This window comes from Schistocerca gregaria, chromosome 4 (genome assembly GCF_023897955.1).
Source record: "Schistocerca gregaria isolate iqSchGreg1 chromosome 4, iqSchGreg1.2, whole genome shotgun sequence".
Taxonomy (NCBI): Eukaryota; Metazoa; Arthropoda; class Insecta; order Orthoptera; family Acrididae; genus Schistocerca; species Schistocerca gregaria.
Genome location: NC_064923.1, coordinates 429,040,161 through 429,066,163, shown reverse-complemented (window position 1 = coordinate 429,066,163; position 26,003 = coordinate 429,040,161). Strand labels below are relative to the sequence as shown.

At 40.1% G+C, this 26,003-nt stretch overlaps 1 protein-coding gene across 1 annotated transcript in view; it reads left to right on the top strand.

The window, feature by feature from the left end:
- The window catches only part of LOC126267352 (syntaxin-17), a 49,990-nt gene that overhangs the window by 10,301 nt on the left and 13,686 nt on the right, over positions 1 to 26,003 (top strand). The window contains exon 4 of the mRNA XM_049972479.1: positions 8,561 to 8,777. Within this exon, the coding sequence (XP_049828436.1) occupies positions 8,561 to 8,777 (217 nt within the window). The remainder of the gene's footprint in view (positions 1 to 8,560; positions 8,778 to 26,003) is intronic.

The window sequence follows — 26,003 nt, the reverse complement described above, 5'->3', positions numbered from 1 at the left end:
ACGGCGCCGAGAGACATTGCCCAGACACTGGCCATGCATTTTGCGGAATCTACCGTCACTATTAACTGTGATCTAGATTTCTGCCGCTACCGCACTGCCATCGAAAGGGGTCACTTGGACTTCCGGTCTCTAAATTCTAAACCCTATAACTGCCCCTTCACAATGTGGGAACTGGATTCTGCACTGTCTGTGGCTCATGATACTGCGCCTGGTCATGATCAAATCTGGTACAGCATGCTGCGGCACCTGTTGCTGCCATCCAAGGAAGTTCTCCTGAACTGTTTCAATATGATATGGTTATCTGGCACGTACCCTGACTCGTGGAGGGAGGCAATTTTGATTCCCCTCCTCAAACCAGGGAAGGACCGAACGCATCCCAGTAGTTATCGGAGTATTGCCTTGACGAGCTGTGTTGGGAAGACGTTGGAACGCATGGTCAACTGCCGCCTGGTTTGGCTGCTCGAGACCAGGCAGCTCCTTAGCCCCTCTCAGTGTGGCTTTAGGAGATGTCGTTCCACTATAGACAACTTGACCCTGCTTGAGGCCGCCATCCAGCAGGCCTTTCTACGTAACCAGCATTGTCTAGGGGTCTTCTTTGACATTAATAAGGCGTATGACACTACTTGGCGCCGCCTTATCCTCAATCAACTACATGAGTGGGGCTTTCGTGGCCGTCTCCCCATCTTCATTCGGTCCTTTCTTTCTCACCGCCTCTTTCGGTATCGGGTTGGTAATGTGCTATCGGATTTGTACGTGCAGGAGAATGGTGTTCCTCAGGGCAGCGTTTTAAGTGTCACCCTCTTTGCCGTTGCTATTAACAGTATCACGTCCACTATCCGGAGTCCTGCCCAATGCTCCTTGTTTGTGGACGATTTTGCTGTTTTCTGTTCTTCCTCCAGTCTTGTCAGTGCTAGTTGGCAGTTACAGCTTACGATAAAGTGCTTAGAGGCATGGACTGCAAAGACGGGTTTTACCTTTTCTGCAGACAAATCTGTGTGTGTTTATTGTAATCGTTCTCGGCGTCTTTTTACCTCCCCTGAATTGCGTCTGAGGGACACCGTTCTTCCTTTTAGAGACACTGTGAGGTTCCTGGGCCTCACTTTTGATTCCAAGTTGTCGTGGTTGCCTCACCTTAAAGACCTCAAGGTGCGGGCCCTGAAGGCACTGAATATTTTGAAGTGTCTGAGCCATCGGTCCTGGGGAGCAGATCGGGCGCGTCTGCTGCAGTTTTATAGGGCTTTTGTCCGATCGTGTCTTGACTATGCTTGCACCGTGTATGGGTCAGCAAGGCCTTCGTATCTGAAGATCCTTGACGCAGTACACCATGGGGGTATCAGGCTGGCCACTGGTGCCTTCCGTACCAGTCCCATCCCCAGCCTGTGTGCTGAGGCAGGGGAACCGCCGCTCGCCATCCGGCGGAAACTCCTCATGGTGCGACGGGTGTGTCATTTCCTTGCCTGTCCTACCTCCCCTGCGTACCCTACCGTTGCCCGACCGCCTATGGAACGTCTCTTTTCCAGTCGTCCCAGGGCAACAAAACCATTTGGGATTCGTGCCAAGCATTTGCTTGAGTCCCTTGGTGTGGAGCGTGTGGCCCCCCAACGACAAGGTTTTACTCGCCTGCCTCCCTGGTTGCTCCAGAGGCCCAGCATCCTTCTAGACTTGTCGGAGAACCGGAGGAACTGCACTCCGGCGTTTGTTTTTACCTCCTTATTTTACGATATTTTAAACCAGCATCCGGACAATGTACCTGTATTCACAGATGGCTCTAAACAGGGGGACTCTGTTGGTTGTGCTGTTGTTTTCCCTGATCGAGTCGTCAAGTTACGGCTTCCTGCGGCGTTTACTATCCTCGATGCCGAATTGTTTGCAATCTTGCGGGCATTGGAGCAGATGAGATGTGTTACCAGTCTTAAGTTCCTCATCTTTTCTGACTCCCTGAGTGCCCTTCAGACCATGCAACACTTGTACCCAGCGGATACGGTCGTCCAGAACATCCATGATGCCCTACTCCACCTGCAACGGCAGGGGAAGGAGGTTTCTTTCTGCTGGGTGCCGGGGCACGTGGGTATTAGGGGAATCGAACTGGCGGATGTGGCTGCCAAAGATGCATGTTCCCTCCCTCACGTTGTTGACTGTGCCGTCCCCCCTCCATGCTGTAACCTCCCTTTTGTGTTTTCGTGTTATGCATCAATGGGAAGAGGAGTGGTTGGCAGTTACTGACAATAAGCTGCGTCTGGTAAAGGCCACTACGCGACCATGGCGTGCGTCCTACCAGTCATACAGGCGGGATGAGGTTCTCCTCACTCGCCTCCGCATTGGACACAGTCCCTTCACGCATGGTTTTTTACTCCGGCGGGAGGACCCCCCAATCTGCAGTGCTTGTGGCGTCCAGATTACTGTCCGCCACATTTTACTTGACTGTCTTTTATTCTCTGACCAGAGGGCGGTGGTTTCCTTGCCACCGGATTTGCCCTCTATTTTGCAAGACGACGCAGCGACTGTGGTTAAGGTCTTACGGTATTGTGTCCTGTCCAATCTGTCGCCTCGGATTTTAGGGAGAAGATTTTAATGTGCTGCTGGGTGACTGGCTCACCCAGGTTTTAGGTAAGAGGTCCGCCACTCACGATTATCTTCTTGTTCCCCTTCGGTATCTGTTCTCTTTTCCTTGTGTTTCCTTTCCTTTTTTAGTGTGTTTCTTCTCCTCTTGTTTTGCCTCTGTATGTGCGCATTTGGAACTGCGTCAGGCCTGTGTCTTTCAGCCGTTCTCCTTGTTCGGCGTCCGTCTTCGTCCCTTCACCGCTTGTGTTCCTGTTTCTATGCGTTTGGGTGCTGATGACCACGCTGTTTAGTGCCCGTAAACCTCAAACACACACACACACACACACATTTTCATCTGTCCCCGTTGATGTATGTCAATGCCTGTAAGCAGCTAAGGGTGTTCATTTCATTGTAATAAAAACATGTATCTTATGACTGTAATATCAGTGAGTCACAGCTGTAAATCAGTCAAATCTTACAGATACCTTGGTGTAACACTTTGTCAGGAAATGAAAAGATCACACAGGCTTAGTTGCATTTAACACAGGTGGCAGACTTCAGTTTATTAGTAGAATACTAGGGAAATGCAATAGTCTACAAAGGATATAGCTCACAAATCACTTGTGCAACCTGTTCTTGAATTTTGCTCCAGTGTGTGGAACCCTTGCAAGATAGGATTAACAGGGAATGTTAAATGTATACAGAGAAAGGCAGCAAAAATTGTTTGACATGTGGGAGGGTGTCACAGAGATGTCGAAGAAACTGAATTGCCAGACAGTTGAAGATATATGTAAACTATCCTACGAAAGTCGACTAAGGAAGTTTCAAGAAATGGCCTAAATGATGAGTAGGAATGTACCACTATCCTCTGTGTATCACTCCCACAGTGATAATGAGGATGAGATTAGATTAATTACAGCACACACAGAAGCATAGTGACAGTCATTCCTCCCGTGCTTCAGGAAAAAGAAAAAACCCTGATAACTAGTATATTGGGACATACCTTCCGTCATGCATTTTACAGTCGATTGAATGGTTTGCAGAGTATTGATGTGTATGTAGAAATGAATGTTAATGATGTTTACACAGGATAAGAAATGTGCAAGGTTCTGAAGTGGCTTACACATTAAAATCTCTTAAGTGCAAATGTTGCACATGTCTAATGACAGATGGGGGAAAGGTGGGCTATGAGGATGAAAATATTTTGTTGATAAAATGTCAGTAAAGGTGGTTTACAATGAGCTTCCTACAATTTGTATGATAAAGCAAGTTGGCACAGTTGGTTAGATGGTTAAGACACTGAACTCATGTCCAGGTGCAGCTGCATTTAAATCCTTGTCCAGCCACTTACATTTGGGTTTCACTGAATTGATTACAATGAATACCATTAGAATTCCTTTCAGAAGTATGCAACTAAATTCCTTCCCCATCATTGGACAATCAGAACTAGTACCCCATTTCATCTGTGCTTGTCATCGACATGATGCTAAACCACAATATATTTTCTTCTGACTTATGAGTTACAGTACCCAGCCCACGCTTCGCGTAATTAGCACTAAGTATCTATGGCCAAGCGACTTGTTTATAATGGTATTCATGAACTTTCCTTGTAAATCAGTTCTGCGTTAGTGGAAAACATATCAAAATCCTACAGTAGTTAATGAAAATAGCCTTCGCATACAGATGGAAAACTCAGAGGGATACTTCACTTTATAATATGTATAGAGAGAGAAGGTGTGCATAGGTGTATAGACACTGGTAATAATAATTTTGTGTGGCTCAGATACCTGTAGAAGTCTCCAGTTGGACACCACTTCAATGACTTGTGTGTTCCTAACCTACACAGTTATCCAACAGGGGTAAGGGGACCTACAGTGTAATGTTGAAATCAAACCACTTGTTGTTTCTGGTGCATGTCCAAATCACTGAGAGGTGAATGCTAGGTTAAAAGGTGGACTAAAAAAATCTGCCATCTGTCGAGATTCGATCCCACAACCTACCAGTTTCCATCATGTACACACTTGACAACTAGACCACCATGCCCAACACAGATTCAAGTCAAGCTCTGCTGTTCTCTAGAGTTGTGAAGGCTGTTTCTTCACAGAAGATAATGCCTCCTCTGCAGCTGAGCAGATCATAGCTGCCATAATTGGCGCAAGGTGTCTCTTCAAATGCCTGTTATATATGGAACAGATAACAATACATATATTACACTCATAATTACTTAGCATAATAAATAATATACACAAACCTTTCTCTTGTATCATTCTATCTATCAGTGAAAACTGCATCAAAATCGCAATGATGGGTCTTAAAATTAGCCTGAACATACAGACAGAAACTGTGGTGGACTTTTATTTTTTATTAAAAAGAAACAAAGTGATGTAAGGAAAAAGAACATAAAATCAAACAGAATAGCAACAAAACAAGACATGTTGTGAACGTCTGTTTAAGAGACCAGCAAAAGTCTGCCCCTTTTTTGCTAGAAGACATTAAGAAAAGTAATTAATGTTGAGAATCTGATAGTGCAGATTTAAGTTCACAGCATACAAATTTAAATAAAAACCAGGAAAACATCCTGCCAAATTATTGGGCCTCAAGTGCGAAAACAGTAAAATGGTGTGATTATTCTTGATGCATCCAAGGGAACAGGGAAAATGTTTTTAAATAAATTGATTGTAGCTAAAATTAGAGCCCAAGGTTAAGCAGTTCTTACTATCCCCTCTTCAGGATTTGCAACTTTGTTAATGGAAGGAGGAGGCTGGCCCCTTCTGCACTTAAGTTACCACTTGACATTACCGGACAGAAAATCCCGCATGCAACATAAGCAAGGCAATTGGACAGGAAGAGACGCTCAAGACATGCAAATTAACCACATGGAATAACTGTGCCATAATTCATGAGAAAGCTCTTGGGGGTCCTCGACATCACACTAAGAGTACTGAGAGGAAGTAACAGTCACATGAGAGGAGGTCTGGTGCTTCTCTGTGGAGGCCTTTGTCAGACTCTGCCCATCATTTTGAAGTCAACACCAGCCAGTGGAGTCTATACATTGTTTGAAGCATACACTTTTGAGAAAACATGTGTGAAAACTTAGTTTGAACCAGCAGATAAGAGCACATTTGAGACATGAGAGTGCCCAAGAAAAGATTTGCAAGTACATATCATGAGATAAGATTTTGTCCAATTATAGTAACCTGGAGATGTTCATCATGAAGTTAATAGATGCACTCTATCTTGCTGGTTTACAACACTATTGCAATTTGCACCGATTGCAAAGGGGGACCATTCTAAAGACCTCAGTGAAACACAGACTCACATACTTGCCGTATTCCAAGGTGTAGTCATGTAAGTCCATCAGTTTTCCACTAGAGTTCCTAAACTTGCTTGACCCGTTTAAATTTCCACTAAAACATATTTCACTTCAAACTGAATCTTTAATTATTTTACCATGCAGTATATATATGTCAGAATGTTGCAGTGGCACAAGATTGCATCTAAAGATGATGATTAAAGCAAAGCAGTGTCAGCTGTTCTTGCCTTATGATGTAACACGGACTATTGCTCTGGGACAGCAGACACAACATTGTCAGCACGTCTCTCATGTAGATGTTGGAGTGAAATCAGTGTTAAAAACTGTTACTCTCCTCTTAAATTTGAATATATAATCTGATGGACTGAAGGCAAATGAACCAGATTGTTGTCTGAAGCAACACAGTTTCTCAATGTAACTTTGTTTGTCCACTATGTGGTGCCATACTTCCACAATCTTCATACTCTCCATGCTCTGTCTCTGCACAGAAGTGCCTCTCTACGTGATGTGGACTGTATGAACAATTGGAGCATGCAAAACTATTATGTTTCAATCTTCAAAGCTTCCAATCAGATCACTAATATTTTTCACTGTGGAGCTTTGTCTCTGTTCTGGTGTTGGTTTCATTCTCTGGTAGTGTGTTCCATTAATCCTGTGTGTGTGTGTGTGTGTGTGTGTGTGTGTGTGTGTGTGTGTGTTGGGTGCAGGGGAGCATGCGCATGTGTAGTCTTTTTCTTTGGCTTTTCTGAAGTCAAAATGACATTAAACTTGCTTTAATGCTTCCAATAGTTTGCAAAAAAGACAGTTAATAACTCACAATCACCGAACTCTTAAAGGTCAGTTCACTAATCTTAACAAAGAAATATTTCAGTACAGTTGAATTCACTGAAACAAAACACCTGGAGTGAACGGCATTGAAATCATTTCAGGTGTAATAACATGACATGACATCAGTAAAGACATGACAAACGAAAATTTATGCCAAATTGGGACGTGAATCAATGCTTCCAGTTTATTGGGAACAGTAATAGTTGTTGTTTCCCTAAATTACTTCCAAACTCTACAAGGGGGAAAGACTGGTTTTTAAAGTCCCACTGATGATGAGGTCATTAGAGAAGAAGCACAAGGTCAGACTGCGGAAGGACAGAGGAAATTGGTAGGGTCCTGACCCACCCTAGCATCTGGTGTGATTTAGAGAAATCTGCTGAACTGTAGAGTCCGAGGTTCCTTCACCTGGGAAAAGAAATTAAAAAAACTTGGGATTACAAAAATGTTTAGGGCTTCAGCAAAAAATGCACTTATGGTAATGAGGCAATGGTGACACAATAGAAATTTATGTATAGGAAAAGAAGAAAATGCAACATGTACTGGAAAATCTATGACAACATATTGCCGCAATGATTGTGTCCCCATTGTCCAAACAGACTTGCTAAAGCTTCTATAAACCAGTGCTCACACTGCCCTGCCTCAGCTGATCACATGGCGTTTCTGGCTGACACCATTAAACAACTGAGCATATCAGCATCAAAGTGACTCTCCAGTATTGTATGTCAATCACCATTTAGTATCTTGGAACCAACCCACCTATGTCTCATGGTCATGTTTTAAATTTGCTCTTTGGATATTTTTCCTTTGTCTGATGGTGACTTGTGTGTCATACCAATTAATATATCACTGCCTTTGCATGGCTCTGCATTTTCCTGTATATGGTTCCACAGCAACATCCAGTGGTCCGTCTGCTTGCAGCCAAGCAGCTTCCATTTGCAACCATTTCCGTATGACACTATCTTTTCAGGTAGCATAACGGGAACTGCCTTACCAAACTTTCTAACTTCTCTGAAAGACACACAACACCATTCTTTCTAATCACTGTAAGGTTGCTGGCTTTAAGCCTCCCACTAAATATGTTTCTGCAACCTAGTGCTCAAAAACATCAATTATGTCGAAGAAAATTAACAATTTTGTGTTATTTGAAATAAAAACCTGTACAAAATGTATGTCTTCTTGGTTATTAACATTTGCTCTGCAGGTACCTCTATATCTCTCCCCCCCCCCCCCCCCCCCCCCAAAAAAAAAAAAAAAAAAAAAAAAATCCCCATCTTATTCTGTGTCATATTACCAAATAATTGTCAAGTCACTCAGAGACAGACAAACAGAATGATCATAAGATAGTGCACAGGAAGCAAAAAGCTCTTTCTCATGCTAGCCTGTTTCTTAATGTCAGGCAGTATCACGTCTCATGTGCTTTCAGTATATTGTATACATTTCCTAGGACACCTGAATTTATTTTCACTTCACAAATTCACCTGGTCTTTCACAAAATCTTTAATGCTGACTCCCACTCACGAAAGACAACAGCACACTTGAGTACTTATGTTTTGTAGCTGTCCGTAGTGACAGGATATTTAAATATGTCTGCTTGTGTCTGTGTATGTATGGATGGACATGCGTGTGTGTGTGTGTGTGTGTCTGTGTGTGTGTTTGTGTGTGTGTGTGCGCGCGCGCGCGTCCGAGCATATACCTATCCTTTTTCCCCCCTAAGGTAAGTCTTTCCACTCCCGGGATTGGAATGACTCCTTACCCTCTCCCTTAAAACCCACATCCTTTCATCTTTCCTTTTCCTTCCCTCTTTCATGACGAAGCAGCCGCCGGTTTTTTGTGATAAGCTGAGCCATAATACAGTAAATCAGAATTGTTTTTCTTTAGGAGCAGGGAGAAGATGTGGAAGAAGTTGAGAAGAATGTCGAAACAACAGACAAAAATGTTAAAGAAGGAACAAAGTTCTTGGCAAGAGCAGCTCGCTATAAAGCAGCTATGTATCCAGTTGCAGGAGCATTGATTGGGACTTGTTTAGGTGGACCAGTGGGTCTTGTTGCTGGGCTCAAATTTGGAGGATTAGCTGCTATTGGTTGTGGTGCAATTGGTAAGATTGTATTTAATTTTTTGTATGAAAATTTATATATGTTACTTGCCTGAAACCTAGAGCAATAAATATAATAAAGAGCAGTTCAAAATAGATATAGTGATTAAAACTGCTATAACTATTTAAGTTATAGTGATACATCAATTAGAATTATAGAGATTATTTAAAAATTTCAGTTTTCTTAAACCTATCTAATATATGTTCTATATGATCCCCGTTGTTCACACAGACAATATTTAAGCAATAACTTGTTTCCCACTGTATGTTCTGTAGAATTTGTGGAATCAGTAACACAAGCATGTTAGAAGTGCGCATTTTGAGTTCTGGAATTGTTTTTGGCATAGAAGGCACATATACTAGGTCTTTCACATAGCCCCATAAAAAGAAATCAGTGGGTGTCAGATCTGCACACCTAGATGGCCAAGAGGGAAACCCAGTGGCATCATGTCCAGTACAACTGATCCAGTGATTTGGAAAATACTAATTTTTAAAATGTGTGGACCTCTGTACCCCATTATGGAGGTTCTCTGTCTTTCCTTGGAATCTATATCAAGCTGTGGCATCAGTCATTGCTCAAGCATGCCAGGTAAATATTTGCTGAAACACTTAGCGCAACAAACAAAAATGGACTGTGCAATTTTTATGTTGGCATCTATGAAATGTATGAACTAATAGTGTGTCATGCTGATGTTTCTTTATACACAAAGACTTTTCTGTATCTAGTATTCAAATGTTGTCCCAGTTAACCTTCTCACTTATGTAGAAGGTTACTACATAACAAGAATTTCTTCCTCATTGGCTTCCAGCATTGCTATCGTACAATTTGTACAGTTGACATAATCTTCCTGTTTCAGTGTCCGCAGCTTGTGGTCTTGCGGAGTCGTTCTTGCTTCTCGCGCACGGGGTCACGCCGGGTTCGATTCCTGGCGGGGTCAGGGATTTTCTCTGCCTCGTGATGACTGGGTGTTGTGTGTTCTTCATCATCATCATTTCATTCCATCATCATTGACCCGCAAGTCGCCGAAGTGGCGTCAACTAAAAAGGACTTGCAATACCGCAGCCGAACTTCCCCGCATGGGGCCTCCAGGCCAACAATGCCATACAATCATTTCATTCCTGATTCCGGTTTCTGTAAACTGTGAAATACATATGGTTTCATTTTCAGCTTCATTTTGAGAATATAGCAAACTGTTGTTTGTAGCATTTGTAGCTCCCTATTTGCTTTGTGTGTCGGTTTCCTTGAACTGCATTCAAACTAAAGATGAATTTTCTAACATTTTGTTCTGATACATGTGATCAACCACTGCTTTTTGCTTTGTACAAACATCCTGTTTTTTGAAACTGGAGATGCCATCTGTGTGTATCATTAGCTTTTGGAAGTGCTTGATCAAGTTCCTGACAATATCTTCCCTTCACTGGTATGACAGAACAACAGTTGTTTAAGTCTACAATGCAGAATGCCTTCAGTATGTGATTCACCAGTTTCACTTAAGTCACAGAACTTTTTACTCATGCATCACCATGTATGCACCAGTTCCCAGTTCACTGCACTTACATAGTGATTGAAATTTTGAACTTTGTTTTACGTTCTCTGTAATTCTTATGATTGTATCACTGCACACTAACTACTTAAAGCCATTTGTGATTGCTGTATTCATTTTCAGGTGCCCTGTACATGCACTGAATATTATGTTAAGATAAAGTTTCATTTCTTTTTTTCAATTGGTGTATGATGTATTTACCATGCATCCAGTACCTTGCTACTCTGATGATTAACACGTTTGTGAAAGGACATACAAAGCACATACACACTATTGTGACAACAAATATTATTCTTGTAGATTGTTGAGCTCAAAAAGTGGGTAAAGATTAACACAAATACACTAATATGCTATGAAGTGAAATTGCAACATAAAATTCTGGCTGTGCAACAGATTCCATAACATGAAGATAAAGCAGTAGATACATATATCTGTATAATCTGAAAGTTTATGGGATGTATTGATTTTTCCATAGGAATACACTAAAAATATGTATTCAGATTACAAACTCGTAAGGACCCTATGATGATTCTGTAAACTCTTGTATTTTTAGAAGCAAGGATCATAGTAACCATATTTTGAAATTTCTGTTTCAACTTGCTTATTCCCTTTGTACAATCTGGCTTAGTTATCACATAATTGTTCACAAGAAAAAAATAGTTGATTGAAATTACCTTCTGATATTTAATTGAACAAACAATTTGAGTGATGTCTGTTGCCTATCCTATGGAATTGACTGGAGATGTTTGTGCGATTGAAGGGGAACCTTTGTTTAACGTATTTGATATCGTATCTCCTGCCTAGCCTGTAAACAAAAATCTTGTATGTTTTTATGGAAAGAGAGAGTGTGTGTGTGTGTGTGTGTGTGTGTGTGTGTGTGTGTGTGTGTGTGGGAGGGGGGGGGGGGGCAGATAGTAGTTTATAGTTCTGGTACCCTTGTCTCATCCTGTTTCTTTCCAATCTACTTTCCACATGTGTTATGCCCTCACTTTTAGTACTTCAGGGACTTGACTAGATGTACTGGAATGGGGGATAAGCAGTTGTCCATTGTGTGTTGCATCCTTTTTCCACAAGATCCACATACCCTCTCTCTCTCTCTCTCTCTCTCTCTCTCTCTCTATGTCGGGTTCATTTTTATGCAGTGGAAGTTCACCTAAGTTCCATATCACTGTAGCTCAATAATCATCTCCTTTGTGTAGCACAAAGGATTAAGAACTGACAGCTCTCTTAATGAGTCAGATATGAGGAGGATCCCATTCAGTCCAAGAGGCATGATGAATTGGAGAACTTTCATTGTGGCTTCTGTCCCTGCTGTAAACATTGATACGATCTAAGGAAGGGTGTTATCACATCTGGCAATTACTGCGACATAGTATGATTTTTTTGTGTTAATATGTTGTCAGTGTATGATGCTTCACATATAGGGTCAAAGGATATTGCAAGACATAAGTAGAAGACAAAATTGGATTCCAGAGTGATGGCTCACATGCTGAACTGGGGTGTATACGCTCCAGGAGAACTGGGAAATACGGGAAAAAAAAACGGAAATTTTTTCATCCAGGCAATACCCGGGTATTTTTTAGGATTCTGGGAATTTTTCATTATTTTAATTTTCAGCTAAATTTCTGTAATTTTGACTGATAAGAACTGATACTCTAAGAATATCACTTTAGCTCACTACTGCAGAATAATACTGCAGCAATACAATATAAATGATATAAAAACACCAAAATAAAACTTAAGTTGCAACGAAAATGTGCTATTTATAACAACAAAATACAGTGCAAAGGCTTTAGGACGAAGACTATGCAGTAATTTGTAACAACTAACTGGTTTCAATGTGCATGAAGTCACAACTGTTTACGTTTGTAACAGGCTGTGGGAAAATATTGCAAATGATGGTTTGAAAAGCGTTACTTTCAAAATAAATTTTCTTTTACAAAAGATGAATTATGTTACGTGTAAGAATGAGCGATGAATTTCTTAAATCATGGAGCATTTGACTCTTTGAAACCCTAATGCTTTGAGGACCAGCCACTTAGAAAGATTTCAATCCCAGAAGACCAGCCATTTATGGCATCATTTAAAATTTTACTGGTACATTTGTGTTATATATCTTAACGGGTAACACAGACTAAAAAAGACCAGGATTCAATGTTAGTTTTTCATATTTATTTTAGTTCTTTCATACATTCCAAAGTATGCAATATTGATGGCAAAAAGTGATTATCCTTCAAAGAAAATGCAAGGTAAGTTCTTGAGCAATGTCACACGTAATCGGCTTTTCTATGGAAAAGTCGAACTGCTCGACAGAACATGTATTCAACCAGGTAACACACAAAATGTTCGGTTCCCATCAGTGAAATCTACAACTGTGCTTTTAGGAATATTCAGCTGCTGCAATTTTAGCTATGCTCTTAGGATCCTGTGTAACCACACACTCGAAGGAAAAAAGCAAAAAACTGTCTATGACCAATGAAAGCGTAGCCTTTCTTGGTAAAAAATATCACCTGTAGTCATATTTCACTGCCAAGCCACTTGGAGCACTACTACAGTCACTGTTCCTGTATCAGTTACATGGACATCACACTTATATTATGGTGTTGTGTGTTTGGAAACTACCCTGCGATATTTGGTGAATTTGTATTTATATTTTTGTAATACCAAAATATGTAGGGTTCGTGTTGCTGCAAATTAATCTTTCCACTATGTGGTGGTTTCCCTCATTGTGCTCTGCTCTCTGCCATCGTAGCCAGTGGTCTTGTCCCCTTATCTGCTCCTCTACTTTTCTTCTTCCCCACAAGTTAAGTAGTTCAATTGCAGCCACAAAAGATGATTAGATTTTAGCCATATACCTCCAGAAACCTCGCCAAGTCCTTGTGGAATGTTTGTCACAAAGAATCACTGCAATATCGTGTTCTGAAGGTGGAATAAAACTCTGGTTAGCAGCTGATCATAACATTTTGCCTCATCTGTAATTTATGTTACTACTTGTGGTTTTTCATTGTGTCTTACATGAACTACATCAGCTGCCCTATTCTTGGACAATTGAATGTTAAGAGGTTTTGTGAATCTACTTGTATGCTGTTGTGTAATTGCATGACCCGCAGAGAGGATATACTATTTTGTAATTTCTTTTTGTTTTGTTGTCATCTGCAGTGATATTGGTAGCTAATTTTCTCCTGGAAATATAAGCTTCCTTTAAATACAAACCACCTAAGAGGAAAAGTATTTCTGTGCATCCTCTCTCTCTCTCTCTCTCTCTCTCTCTCTCTCTCTCTCTCTCAGTTATATTGATGGCACCTACATCATGTTTAACAAGCCAGGAAAAGCTCTGTAAAGAATGACTAAATATGATTGGAGTAATGGCTGTAACAGAATTACTATCGAATAGAGGATAGTTCAGCTTGGAATATCAACAATATAAGGAAAGCATAGGTTGCTGTTCACTGTAAAGATGACACAATAAGTTGCAGACGGGCACAACAAAAATGCTATTACACATTGAGCCTTTTTCAGAAAGGAAAATACACACACACATTCACACAAGCAAGCACACCTCACCCACACATAACTGCTGCCTTCTATCACTCTGGTCAGAATGCAATGGTGTCACGTCATACGGAAGCAGCAGTATGGAGTTGGGAGGTAACGAGGGGAAGGGATAGCAGGGTACAGGTGGGGAGGGGGAAAGGAGCTATCACTGCCTGATGGAGCATGCAGGACTAGATAGTAGCTGTCAGCTGCAGCATCGGTAGGCTTTGGGGATAATCAATGATCTTGATTGAGCTGTGTGTCTCAGCCTCATTGCATTTTCTCCATCTGATTTGATGTTCCGGTCAACTTAATGTTTGTCACACTGTCTATGTGAAGTTAATCTAATAGATAACCTAACTGAAACAGTCAAAATACAAGTTTGTTTATTGCATTGCAAACTGACAGAGACTGATATGAGTTTAGCACCTGAAACATGACATAGCACTGATGGTACCAAGGAGGTTGCCATTGCTCCTTTTGTAGCTTCCACCAATAGCAAAATTATATTGTACATTGTTTCAATCACACTTACTTGAGTTTAGAATTAAGATTTCAGTGCTTTTACAAAACTGATTATGGAATTTGATTTTACAGATCATTGCAAAGTTTTTGAGTCAGTTACTGTGTTGAAATATTACAATGTTATGACCAAATAATGTGAAATATGTATTCAAAACTACATTTTAATTATTTTCATTTGTAGTTTTATAAATACAAATTGGTTTTTGTTCCTGTGTATTTACAATTGGCTGCACTATAATTACTGCCATGAATTTTTGAGTGGTAAATTGGACTTTTGTTGACATTGACTTTGACATATTTTTAGTTTGTTGTTTGATATCTTTAGAAATTAATTATATTTCATCTTGATACATCTCAGGTTGACTTAATTTCAATCCAATAATGTTAGAATACAGGCTCTTTCATTTACGTAACTCCATGACCTAGTATCAAATACTTACTTATTGTCACGTCAACCTCCCCCCCCCCCCCCCCCCCCAAAGTATCACACAACATAAGAATTATTGGCGAGACTTTGACCCAGTATGCATACCTTAGAATAGGAGTTGCGTTATACAAAATGATCGAAGTGCCTGTATTACAAGTAATCTTGTGTAAAGAAGAGTTTTAACACACACACACATATATATATATATATATATATATATATATATATATATACTTCCACATGGGAAAAATAAATTAAAAACAAAGATTCCAAGACTTACCAAGCGGGAAAGCGCCGGCAGACAGGCACATGAACAAAACACACAAACACACACACAGAATTACTAGCTTTTGCACCCGATGGTTGCTTCTTCAGGAAGGAGAGGGAAAGACGAAAGGATGTGGGTTTTAAGGGAGAGGGTAGGGAGTCATTCCAATCCCGTGAGCGGAAAGACTTACCTTAGGGGGGGGAAAAGGATAGGTATATGCTCGCGCGCGCGCCCACACACACACACACACACACACACACACACACACACACACACACACACACGCACGCATATCCATCCATACATACACAGACACAAGCAGACATATTTAAATATCCTTTAAATATGTCTACTTGTGTCTGTGTATGTATGGATGGATATGCGCGTGTGTGTGTGTGTGTGTGTGTGTGCGTGAGCATATACCTATCCTTTATTCCCCCTAAGTTAAGTCTTTCCACTCCCGGGATTGGAATGACTCCTTACCCTCCCCCTTAAAACCCACATCCTTTCATCTTTCCTTTTCCTTCCCTCTTCCCTGACGAAGCAGCCGCCGGTTGCGAAAGCTCAAATTCTGTGTGTGTGTTTTATATATATATGATGTAAATAAAATAGAAAGAAACTTCCACATGGGAAAAATATATTAAAAACAAAGATTCCAAGACTTACCAAGCGGGAAAGCGCCGGCAGACAGGCACAATGAACAAAACACACAAACACACACACAGAATTACTAGCTTTCGCAACCGATGGTTGCTTCTTCAGGAAAGAGGGAAGGAGAAGGAAAGACGAAAGGATGTGGGTTTTAAGGGGGAGGGTAAGGAGTCATTCCAATCCCGGGAGCGGAAAGACTTCCCTTAGGGGGAAAAAAGGACAGGTGTACACTCGCACACACACACATATCCATCCGCACATACACAGACACCATGCTAATATGTCTTTTCTCCAATCCATCAATTCACAGGCTGAATCAAACTCACATATATGAAGTGTCATCATAAGGTATCTCACTTCTCCTCAGCTCCATTCATATCCTTTGCCTTTCTCTTGAATGACACACTGTCTCCATTACTAAGAGTTCAATTGTAACACAACTACAGAAAATGTATAAATTTTCTGATGATTGGTGCATGATTTAGGCTTACAGTTATGAATATCATACAATTAAATTTGAAATGTTTTAGGTGATTATATTATTATCTAGCACAGGTAAATGCCAAAGCTCTATCATATATACAATTCCTAATAACTTGGATGTTTTGTTCTAGTATTGGAGATTTATGTTGGGTATGTGGAGGCAAAGTTTATTAGATAAAGTGCTAACCAAATGTTTTACTAATTTAAATCAGTTCTGATATTTTGCTAATTCATCTAATAGCATTCACGTGTAATAGCATAGGTAAATCACTCCAAAATGTACGAAGTATTTGTTTATAATATAAATGTCATGTACATGACCTTGCAATACCTTCCACACACAGTACATTACCAGGAAAATCATGTTTTTAAAATTACAATAGCCATTTCTTCAGATAGGAAATATTTGAGTTGTAGTTACTCTTCATCGAATGTGAGTAGTTTTATTATTATAAAATAATCTTCAGAACAGTCATTCATTCAAATAAGTGTCATAAGTATCAAGGTGTATTTTCAGTAACTGCAAACACCTCAGATTATTCAAGAATAGTATAATATTCCTTTGATGGCATTTTTGTAGTATAATGTTCCTTTGATGGCATTACATTAGATTCATCAGTACCAGTTAGCACAGGTTGTCACTCTCGACACTTACAATACGAATAGTTTCAGGTAAGGTAATCAGATAGACATCTTATTTTGTTGAAAATTGATGGTTTTCCTTGTTATATAAATAGTTTCAGGTGTATCATTAGCCGTATGTGCATATAAATTAAAGCATAAATTGGTCCTAGTGCACTTAGTATAGACTTAATCTACTATTGCTTCCACAATAGTACTGATCAATAATAATATCTCTTTTTGCTTTGTATAACTTTGTAAGTGTAGTAAGACTGTTGTATACAAGTTGATTTTGTGTTTTGTTTCTTTCATCTATACACATTGGAACCAGCAAGGGTTAGTGTGATATAAAAAGAGGAAAACTTTCACAGAGGCTCTTTGTTACATGTTTATTCGTTAATTATTCATTTCGAGACTGACATACTTCATTTCAAGATGGACGTTTTTTCATTTCATTTAATAAATTTCACAATAAGTGGTAATATGAGTATTGATGTAGCATTATAATCATATAGTCAATGTCTTTTGTAGGATAAATGCATCATTATTTACATTAAGTTAAGGACAATCAGGAAGGCCAGAAATAGCAAGACAGATCTCCCTTCCAAACAAAATAATCATACATGGTGATTATTCCACACATCCTGACTATAAATCTGGATGTCCATGTGCTGATTAGACCTGTTGTGCTGCCATTCATGAACAATATTCCAGGGGATGTTTTCCAATAGTATAACACCCGCCCACATGGGACTGTTGTGATCCAGCAAGCTCTACAATGTGTCAACATGTTGCCTTGGTCTGCTCAATCATCATATCTGTCTCCAATTACGCACATGTGGGACATAGTCAGACAACATCTCTAGTGTCATCCACAAACAGCATTAACTGTCCTTGTATTGACCAATCAAGTGTAGTGTTAATAACTTAAATATGTTACCTAGACAAATGTATTCCAGAAATTTCATTACTCTACATTATTTTTTGTTATTGTGATTATTTCCAATCAATTTAGTTTCAACCAAGTAAATGTGTTCGTTAACTTACTCATTTAAGCACCAAAGCTTGAGATTAGCTCTCTACATTCTACAGATTTCATTACTTGGTTGAAACTACATTGTTAGGAAAAAATCACACCCCAAAAAAATAATTAATGTAGAGTAATGAAATTTCGGGAATACATTGTCTATATGGGAAAATGTACTGTGACGAAACCTGATTTTTACTGAATTAGATTTGCGAACAAATTTGAACAATATTCTCTTGACCTTTTAAGTAGAATCCCAAAGCAGTTCCAAATTCCCATTGCAGATTGTGTTTCTAGGCAGTCGTGTTCTGTTGAGTTCATTATTTTTTTCAGAAAATTACTTCGTAACAACAAAATTGTTTGGCAAACTATCAGAGCCATGACCCCTTTCCCCCCACCCTCCCCCCAAATATCTTTTCTGCATCACAAATAATTCTCTGGTTTCATTACAGTTTGGACCCCCCCCCCCCCCCCCTGACCAATTCGTCCTTGGGCATTATTTTCTTTAAATAGTTTAGACTGGTTATGAGAATCACTCAGTTGGTACAAATAATACTCAGCAACATCACTTCATCTCAGACATTTTCAAAAATATGTGTTTTATTACTTTCATCATCTCAAGACATGTCCTGTTATAAATTCATCAGATATATGTATATGTCTTCATATTACCTTCTGACTCACTGTAAACACATCACAAACTTTAATCCTGTTTCCGGGTACAAATGTATACGTAACTGATCATCCTACACCACAGTACAGGAAAAGGACAGGAGTAGAGAGGGGAAACGTTTGGTGGCTGCATTGACAGAGAGTGCGCACGGAGAGGGTGAGGGGACGTGAATGGGAAGGAGGTTATAGGACAAAGTGGGCAGAAACTGTTGGGAAGAGGGTGTGGGGACAAATTCCAACTTGGACTTTTTTCCTCTCCGTCCAGTACTAATGTTATCCACGTATTTCCAAAATATATGTTTATACACCATCTTTGAAACCAAATAGCGCAATAATTCAAAGTACAGCTAATGTAAAAAATGTATTTCCTCAAATGCAGCAGAATATACATATTCTCAAATTGCAAGACACATTCTTTGCCAAACAAGTATAAATGTAAATCAGTCTTTCAATCATAACAGTGTAAAGTACCTTTACCCTGTGTTGCAAAATTAGTCGTAGTAACAAATTGGATATAAAAAGTGTTTTAGGAAAGTTCTTCTAGAATATAAATACTTTTGGATTACAGGAGATAACTCAGTGAAAAAGCAGAAGCATTGGGTTGTGAGTAGACACACACAAAAGAAAGAAAATTTGCTAGCTTTTAGAGTTATCCTAGGATGAACTAGTCTCAGTCTTATTACGGTATACTGATAATTTTTACTTATTGCCCGTCTGACAGCAACTGAATAATACACCATTTGTGTTTTATTCAGTTGCTGTCAGACGGTCCATAAGTAAAAATTATCAATATACCGTAATATTACACGCAACTGAGGAAGACAGGACTATAAAAGTAGTCTCTCTCTCTCTCTCTCTCTCTCTCTCTCTCCCCCTCTCCCCCCCTCTCCCCCTCTCCCCCCCCCCCCCCCTCTCTCTCTCTCTCTCTCTCTCTCTCTCTCTCTCTCTCACCCTCCTCCTCTCCCTCTCCTTCAAACACACACACACACACACACACACACACACACACACACACACACGCGCGTACGCGCGTACGCTGTCCTGGCTCAGGTAATCCACTGTCCCCACACTGTCCACCCGTCAGTTTTTCATCTCCACCCCCTCCCAGTTCACATTCCCACACCACCTAGTGTGCACTGTTCCCCACTTGCAGTTGTGCATCAAATGCTGATCCCATATATCTGCCACCCCTCCCTCCCGCATTCCTAGCCAGCAAACTTGCTGCCTCCCTCTGAGCTGTTGCCCACTTGTCAAAGGATATCTTCAAAAGCCAGTAAGTTTTCCTTCTTTTGTATATGCCTATTGACAACTCAGTGCTTCTCCTTTTTTGTGAGTGATCTCCTTTAGTCCAAAAGTTTTCACAAAATACCTTGAAATATTTACAGAATTGTCAATACCAAGGAAATTCTCCAACAGCAGTGTAACTAAAGATATTATTTTATTTTGACGACAACCAGGTTCAGCATTCCACTCTGCCATCTTCAGGCCCCGTATGCATCTCTCAAAATAAACGATAATGTCATAAAGTGCCTTATATCACTGGATTCCATGAATTCAAACTGTTTCACAAACTGCATAACATACCAATAAAAAAAAGAAACCTGCAGCAGTTCACATGACTTAAATATGGTCGTTCACTATAGTATAGAAGAATAAACAAAATGCAAAGTACTTAATTAGTCTCAATATTTTCAATTACAATGATGCCCCATGTAATTAATTTCCATTCATTTAGTTTGTTACATTCCTTATCCATCCGTCTGTTTCAGCTTTGGTCAGTAGTATTGTTGGTGCTTCCCATGTTTGTAGTTTTTAATTTTACATGAAATTTTGTTGTTGTGATGTGTAGGTTCCTGAAACTTAAAAAATGACTAACAAAAACTGTCATGATATTTTTTATGTATCCCAACTCATCTCCATCAAATTAAACCGGATTTCTGAGCTACGATTCAACTGTTTAACTGCATTGCATTTCCTTCACCTGAAATAATATCCATGTCCTCTAAACATATCAGATAAATGACAAAGCTGAAACAATGAAACTACTTTTAAAACTTACTTATTGTATCTCAAACCAGCAGAGGCTGACATGGATTTAAGACGTGAAACAGGACATAGGACTGAAGATACAAGGGCTACTGCCATTGCTCCTGATAACAGTTATTGAATTTACATTTAGGATTTCAGTACTTTTACAAAACTGGTTATGGAATGTACTATACAAATCATAGCAGCGTTTTTTAAATTAAGTAACATGTCGAAATATTACAGCATTCATGACAGAATTACATGAAATATGTATTCATAACATTTTCTTAATTATTTTTGTTGATAGTTTTATGAATACATATTATTTTTGTACATAACACAAATCCTGTGACCTAACAGTTAACTGCACCATAATTAATATGATTTTTCTATGGACAAATTTCGTGAATGATAAGCTGGATTTTTGTTTACATTGATTTTGACCTATTTTCAGTTTGTGGTTTGATATCTTTATAAATCAATTACAGTTCATCTTAATTGGTCTTGATACATTAATTTGTCTTAATTTCATCATTACAGTAGTCCAATACTGTTACAAAACAAGCTCTTTCATTTGTTTAACATTGCGACCTAGCATCAGGTACTTCATTGTCATTGGAAACATAGTTTTCATTAAATGGTGTCCTATTCTGCTACATTACATGGCACAAAATGTCCACTCACAGGTCATGCAGTTGCCGTAAATGAAGGACCTGTAATTTGTCGGTGTAGAGCTAGGGCCCGATAATGTCACAAATCAGATGTATTTGGTGGCTGAGACATCGATGGAAGTTCACAATTATGTCTTTCAGAACACTGTAGCACAATTCTGATTCTTTGAAATAGATAGTTCTCCTGTTGGTAGATGCCATTGCCATTAGGGAAGACAAAAGTAGCCAATCAGATTTGCCATTCCTGAGATGCTCCCAGGTGCTGCACCACAAATCTGACATTTTCCAAAGCCACTTGTGTCATTGGATTTCTCCATTTGCGGCCTTTATTGTCACTAGAATGACTTTCCATTCATCTCTGCTCTGCTTATATACTTTTCTTGCCACATCATGTGCCTCAAATGCCACCATGTGGCATTCAGTTTCGCAGTGAGCAGTGATCATAATGTTTTGGTTCATCAGTTTAACACTTAGTGGCGAAGAAGTTTCAATATCAGCAATGCATTGTATCAAATATTTGGCTGAGGACTACCACATGAGGGAGTTCCATGTGATTTTCTACTTGGACCCACCATCTCATTTCTCAATGGAATTTACCTAGTTAAAATTTGAAGTAGTCTTTAGATACACATGGTGAGAGTTCCTACAACTCTTAAGAGGATGATGCTTATGTATTCATATATAAATATGTACATTGTCTTACGTAGCTGGTCAAAAACTGGGGTGAGAAAGCTGTGAGATATGAATGCAGTCAAGATTTCTGAAGCTGTTTAAAGTGCCAAACAACAATATTACAAGAAGGATAGATTGCTACTCACATAAGCGTTGCTACTGACCATTGAGTACCAGACAGACACAACAATAAGACTCACACATTGAACCTTCTTCAGAAAGGAAAACACACACCCATTGACACAAGCAAGCACACCACTGGCACATGTGGCCACTAACTCTGGCCAGAATGCAGCAATGTCTGCAGTGTCACATCGACCTGAAGCAGGAATGCGGAATGGGGCAAGGAAAGGGGTGGTATAGCAGGGTGTGGGTGGGGAGACAATAGTTAGCACTGCCTGTCACAGAGTGCAAGGACTAGGTGGCAGCAGGGCCAAGGCTGCCAGGCACAGTGTTGGGATGCATATGGGGGGGGGGGGGGGGGGCTGAAGAGGGGTAGAGGGGAATGGAAAAGGATGGGAACAAAAATGGGGAGGTCCATTCTTGGAGAGCAGAGCACACTGAGGGTGAGGGGACATGAATTGGGAGAAGATAATAAGACAGAGGGGCAGAGACTGTTGGGTGGAGGGTATGGGGACAGTTGGTTACCATAAGTTGAGTCGAGGATGATTTTTGGGAGCAGAGACTGTATTGTAGGGATAACTTCCATCTGCGCAAATGTGTACCTGGTCATCCTCAACCAAGCATGCCACCTTCCTGCACATTGCCTCCTCTTCTCTCAAGGCTCCCTCCACACCTCTGTCTACATTAAATCCGCCAACCGCACCTACATTTCGACAGCTGCCGTCCTTTCCGCACCTAAAAACGCCTCCCATACAGACTATCAGCCATACAGCCTACAGTGGCATATTTGCAGTAACAAGAACTCCCTCGCCCAGTCAGAGACTTTCACACAGGCACTAACCCCCAGGCCTAGTCTGTAAACAAATTACTTGTGCCATACCTCCACACATCCCCAATCCTCCCTCCACCCCCAAGAACCAGCTACAGAGAAATGCCCTGTATGTCACCCCACACTGAAACAACTGAATTGCGTCTTTCATCAGATCTTAGATTATTTATCATGCCCTGAATGAGGAACTGCTACCCAAGATCATTCCCACCCCTCCTAAAGTGGTATTCTGTCACTCACCTAACCTCCACAACATCCTAGGCCATCCCTATGCCACTTCCAATCCCAAGCCCTTGCCACAGGTACCATATCCATGTAGAAGACCCAAATGCAAGACCTGCCCACTCCACTCGCCCAGCATTTCCTATTCCAGTCCTGTCACATGTTTATCCTATCATACGCCGAGCCACATGTGAAAGCAGCTATGTCATATGGCAGCTCTGCTGCAATCATTGCACAGCTTCTTATATTGATATGACTACCAACCAGCTGTCCACTGGGATAAAGAGCAAAGCGGGTCACTCTGTGGCACCTTGTCTGGCTGCCGTGTAGTCCCGGCCTGCTCCACCAGACAGTGCCAACTTCTCTCCCCTGTCCATACCCTAGTATCCCTCCCTATTTCCAGCCCCACTCCAGATTGCTGCTTTCGTTTGACACAATGGTTGCAGTCTGGCATGAGACAGCAGTTGTATGTGTGTGAGGTGCGCTGCCTTGTGTGAATGTGTGTGTGTTTTCTTTTTTCCTGAGAAGACTGTAGCTGAAAACTCATTGTGGAACAGTCTTTTTGTTGTGCCTGTGTGCAACTCAGTGTGTGTCATCTTTATGATGTGTAGCAATCTATCCTTTTCATAATATTGTTCAAATTTAGGTTTTCCATGATTTCTTGAAATCAATAAAGGTGAATGCAGAAATGGTTCCTTTGAAAATTCACAGGCAATTTACTTCTCCAATTTTGTTCCGTGCTCCTTTCTAATTATGTCATCAGTGACAGAGGATTAAATCTTAATCTCCCAGTCCCTAAGTAGGGGATGAAGAGTGGTCAGATGTGACAGCATTCTGTGGTTCTCTTGGTGTATTCGTCGAGTTACACAGGGTGGGAAAAATAAAATTAGCTCAGGAGATATTTTCAGTAAGACTCAAGCACTGTTTTCTAATTTTCAAACTCTTTTTAAGATATTTGCAGTTGTGTTTTGTACAATTTTACCAGCATGTTTTGCTTTGCAGACTTTACTGGAACATTTGCCAAAACACTTCCAGTCTTAAACTCTTGCACAAAGTCCCACACTGGTTTTCCATGCATTTTGCTTTGCGTAACACTTGACAATGAGGCAATACTGACCTTACGACTTATCTTAGAAGAAAGATTAAGAAAAGACAAACCTACATTTCTAGCATTTGTAGAATTAGAGAAAGCTTTTGACAATGTTGACTGGAATACTCTCTTTCAAATTCTGAAGGTGGCAGGGGTAAATTACAGGGAGCGAAAGGCTATTTACAATTTGTACAGAAACCAGATGGCAGTTACTAGAGTCGAGGGGCATGAAAGGGAAGCAGTGGTTGGGAAAGGAGTGAGACAGGGTTATAGCCTCTCCCCGATGTTATTCAATCTGTATATTGAGCAAGCAGTAAAGGAAACAAAAGAAAATTTGGAGTAGGTATTAAAATTCTTGGAGAAGAAGTAAAAACTGTGAGGTTCGCCGATGACATTGTAATTCTGTCAGAGACGGAAAAGGACTTGGAAGAGCAGTTGAACGGAATGGACAGTGTCTTGAAAAGAGGATATAAGATGAACATCAACAAAAGCAAAACGAGGATAATGGAATGTAGTCAAATTAAATCGGGTGATGCTGAGGGAATTAGATTAGGAAATGAGACACTTAAAGTAGTAAAGGAGTTTTGCCATTTAGGAAGTAAAATAACTGATGATGGTTAAAGTAGAGAGGATATAAAATGTAGACTGGCAATGGCAAGGAAAGCGTTTCTCAAGAAGAGAAATTTGTTAACATCAAATATAGATTTAAGTGTCAGGAAGTCGTTTCTGAAAGTATTTGTATGGAGTGTAGCCATGTATGGAAGTGAAACATGGATGATAACTAGTTGGGACAAGAAGAGAATAGAAGCTTTCGAAATGTGGTGCTACAGAAGAATGCTGAAGATTAGATGGGTAGATCACGTAACTAATGAGGAGGTATTGAATAGGATTGGAGAGAAGAGAAATTTGTGGCACAACTTGACTAGAAGAAGGGATCGGTTGGTAGGACATGTTTTGAGGCATCAAGGGATCACAAATTTAGCATCGGAGGGCAGCGTGGAGGGTAAAAATCGTAGAGGGAGACCAAGAGATGAATACACTAAGCAGATTCAGAAGGATGTAGGTTGCAGTAGGTACTGGGAGATGAAGCAGCTTGCACAGGATAGAGTAACATGGAGAGCTGCATCAAACCTGTCTCAGGACTGAAGACAACAACAACAACAACACTTGACAATGAACATGCACTATTTTTATCATGAGTACCAGTTTGTGTTGCATTTAACCGTTAACTAAACTCGTCTGTTCCTCTCGCACTCTGTCGTAATGACACAGCAGAGTACTCAAGACAGAGCATGTGGGTGAAGTACATACGCAGACATATGTCAGTAACTGATTTGTGTGTTGAAGTCATGGTTTCCAGCATTTTCTGTGATTAGTAGTTTGTTAACAAGGGTCAGTTCTACAATCAGTCATATAAATATATTCTCAACCACTTTGATTTTGCATCCCCTGTATAATAGTGTATTGTATTTACTATTTGTGAACACTTCTAGTAATCCATATACCTTGTTTTCTAATCTTATATTTTGTGAAGTTGAACATGCCTCTCATTTGATTTACTTTTGCGAAAGAAAGTGAAAATTTGCAGTAGTGGTACTAGTTCAAAAGTGATGTGTTACTGTGGATGTTTAATGCTTTTAGAATAAAACAGTTTCATGTTCAGTAAGTAATTTATTAGCATAAAAATTGTGCATCTGTGACTGCTTGGAAGCAGCTTCTGGTGTTTATATGTATTTTAATAAATGCTCCAAATGGCTGTGGTAGTTATATCTGAACAAGAGCCTTCCAACTGTCAACGCTGTACATAACTTGTCTTTTTTTATGACAGTTTCACTCTTTTGT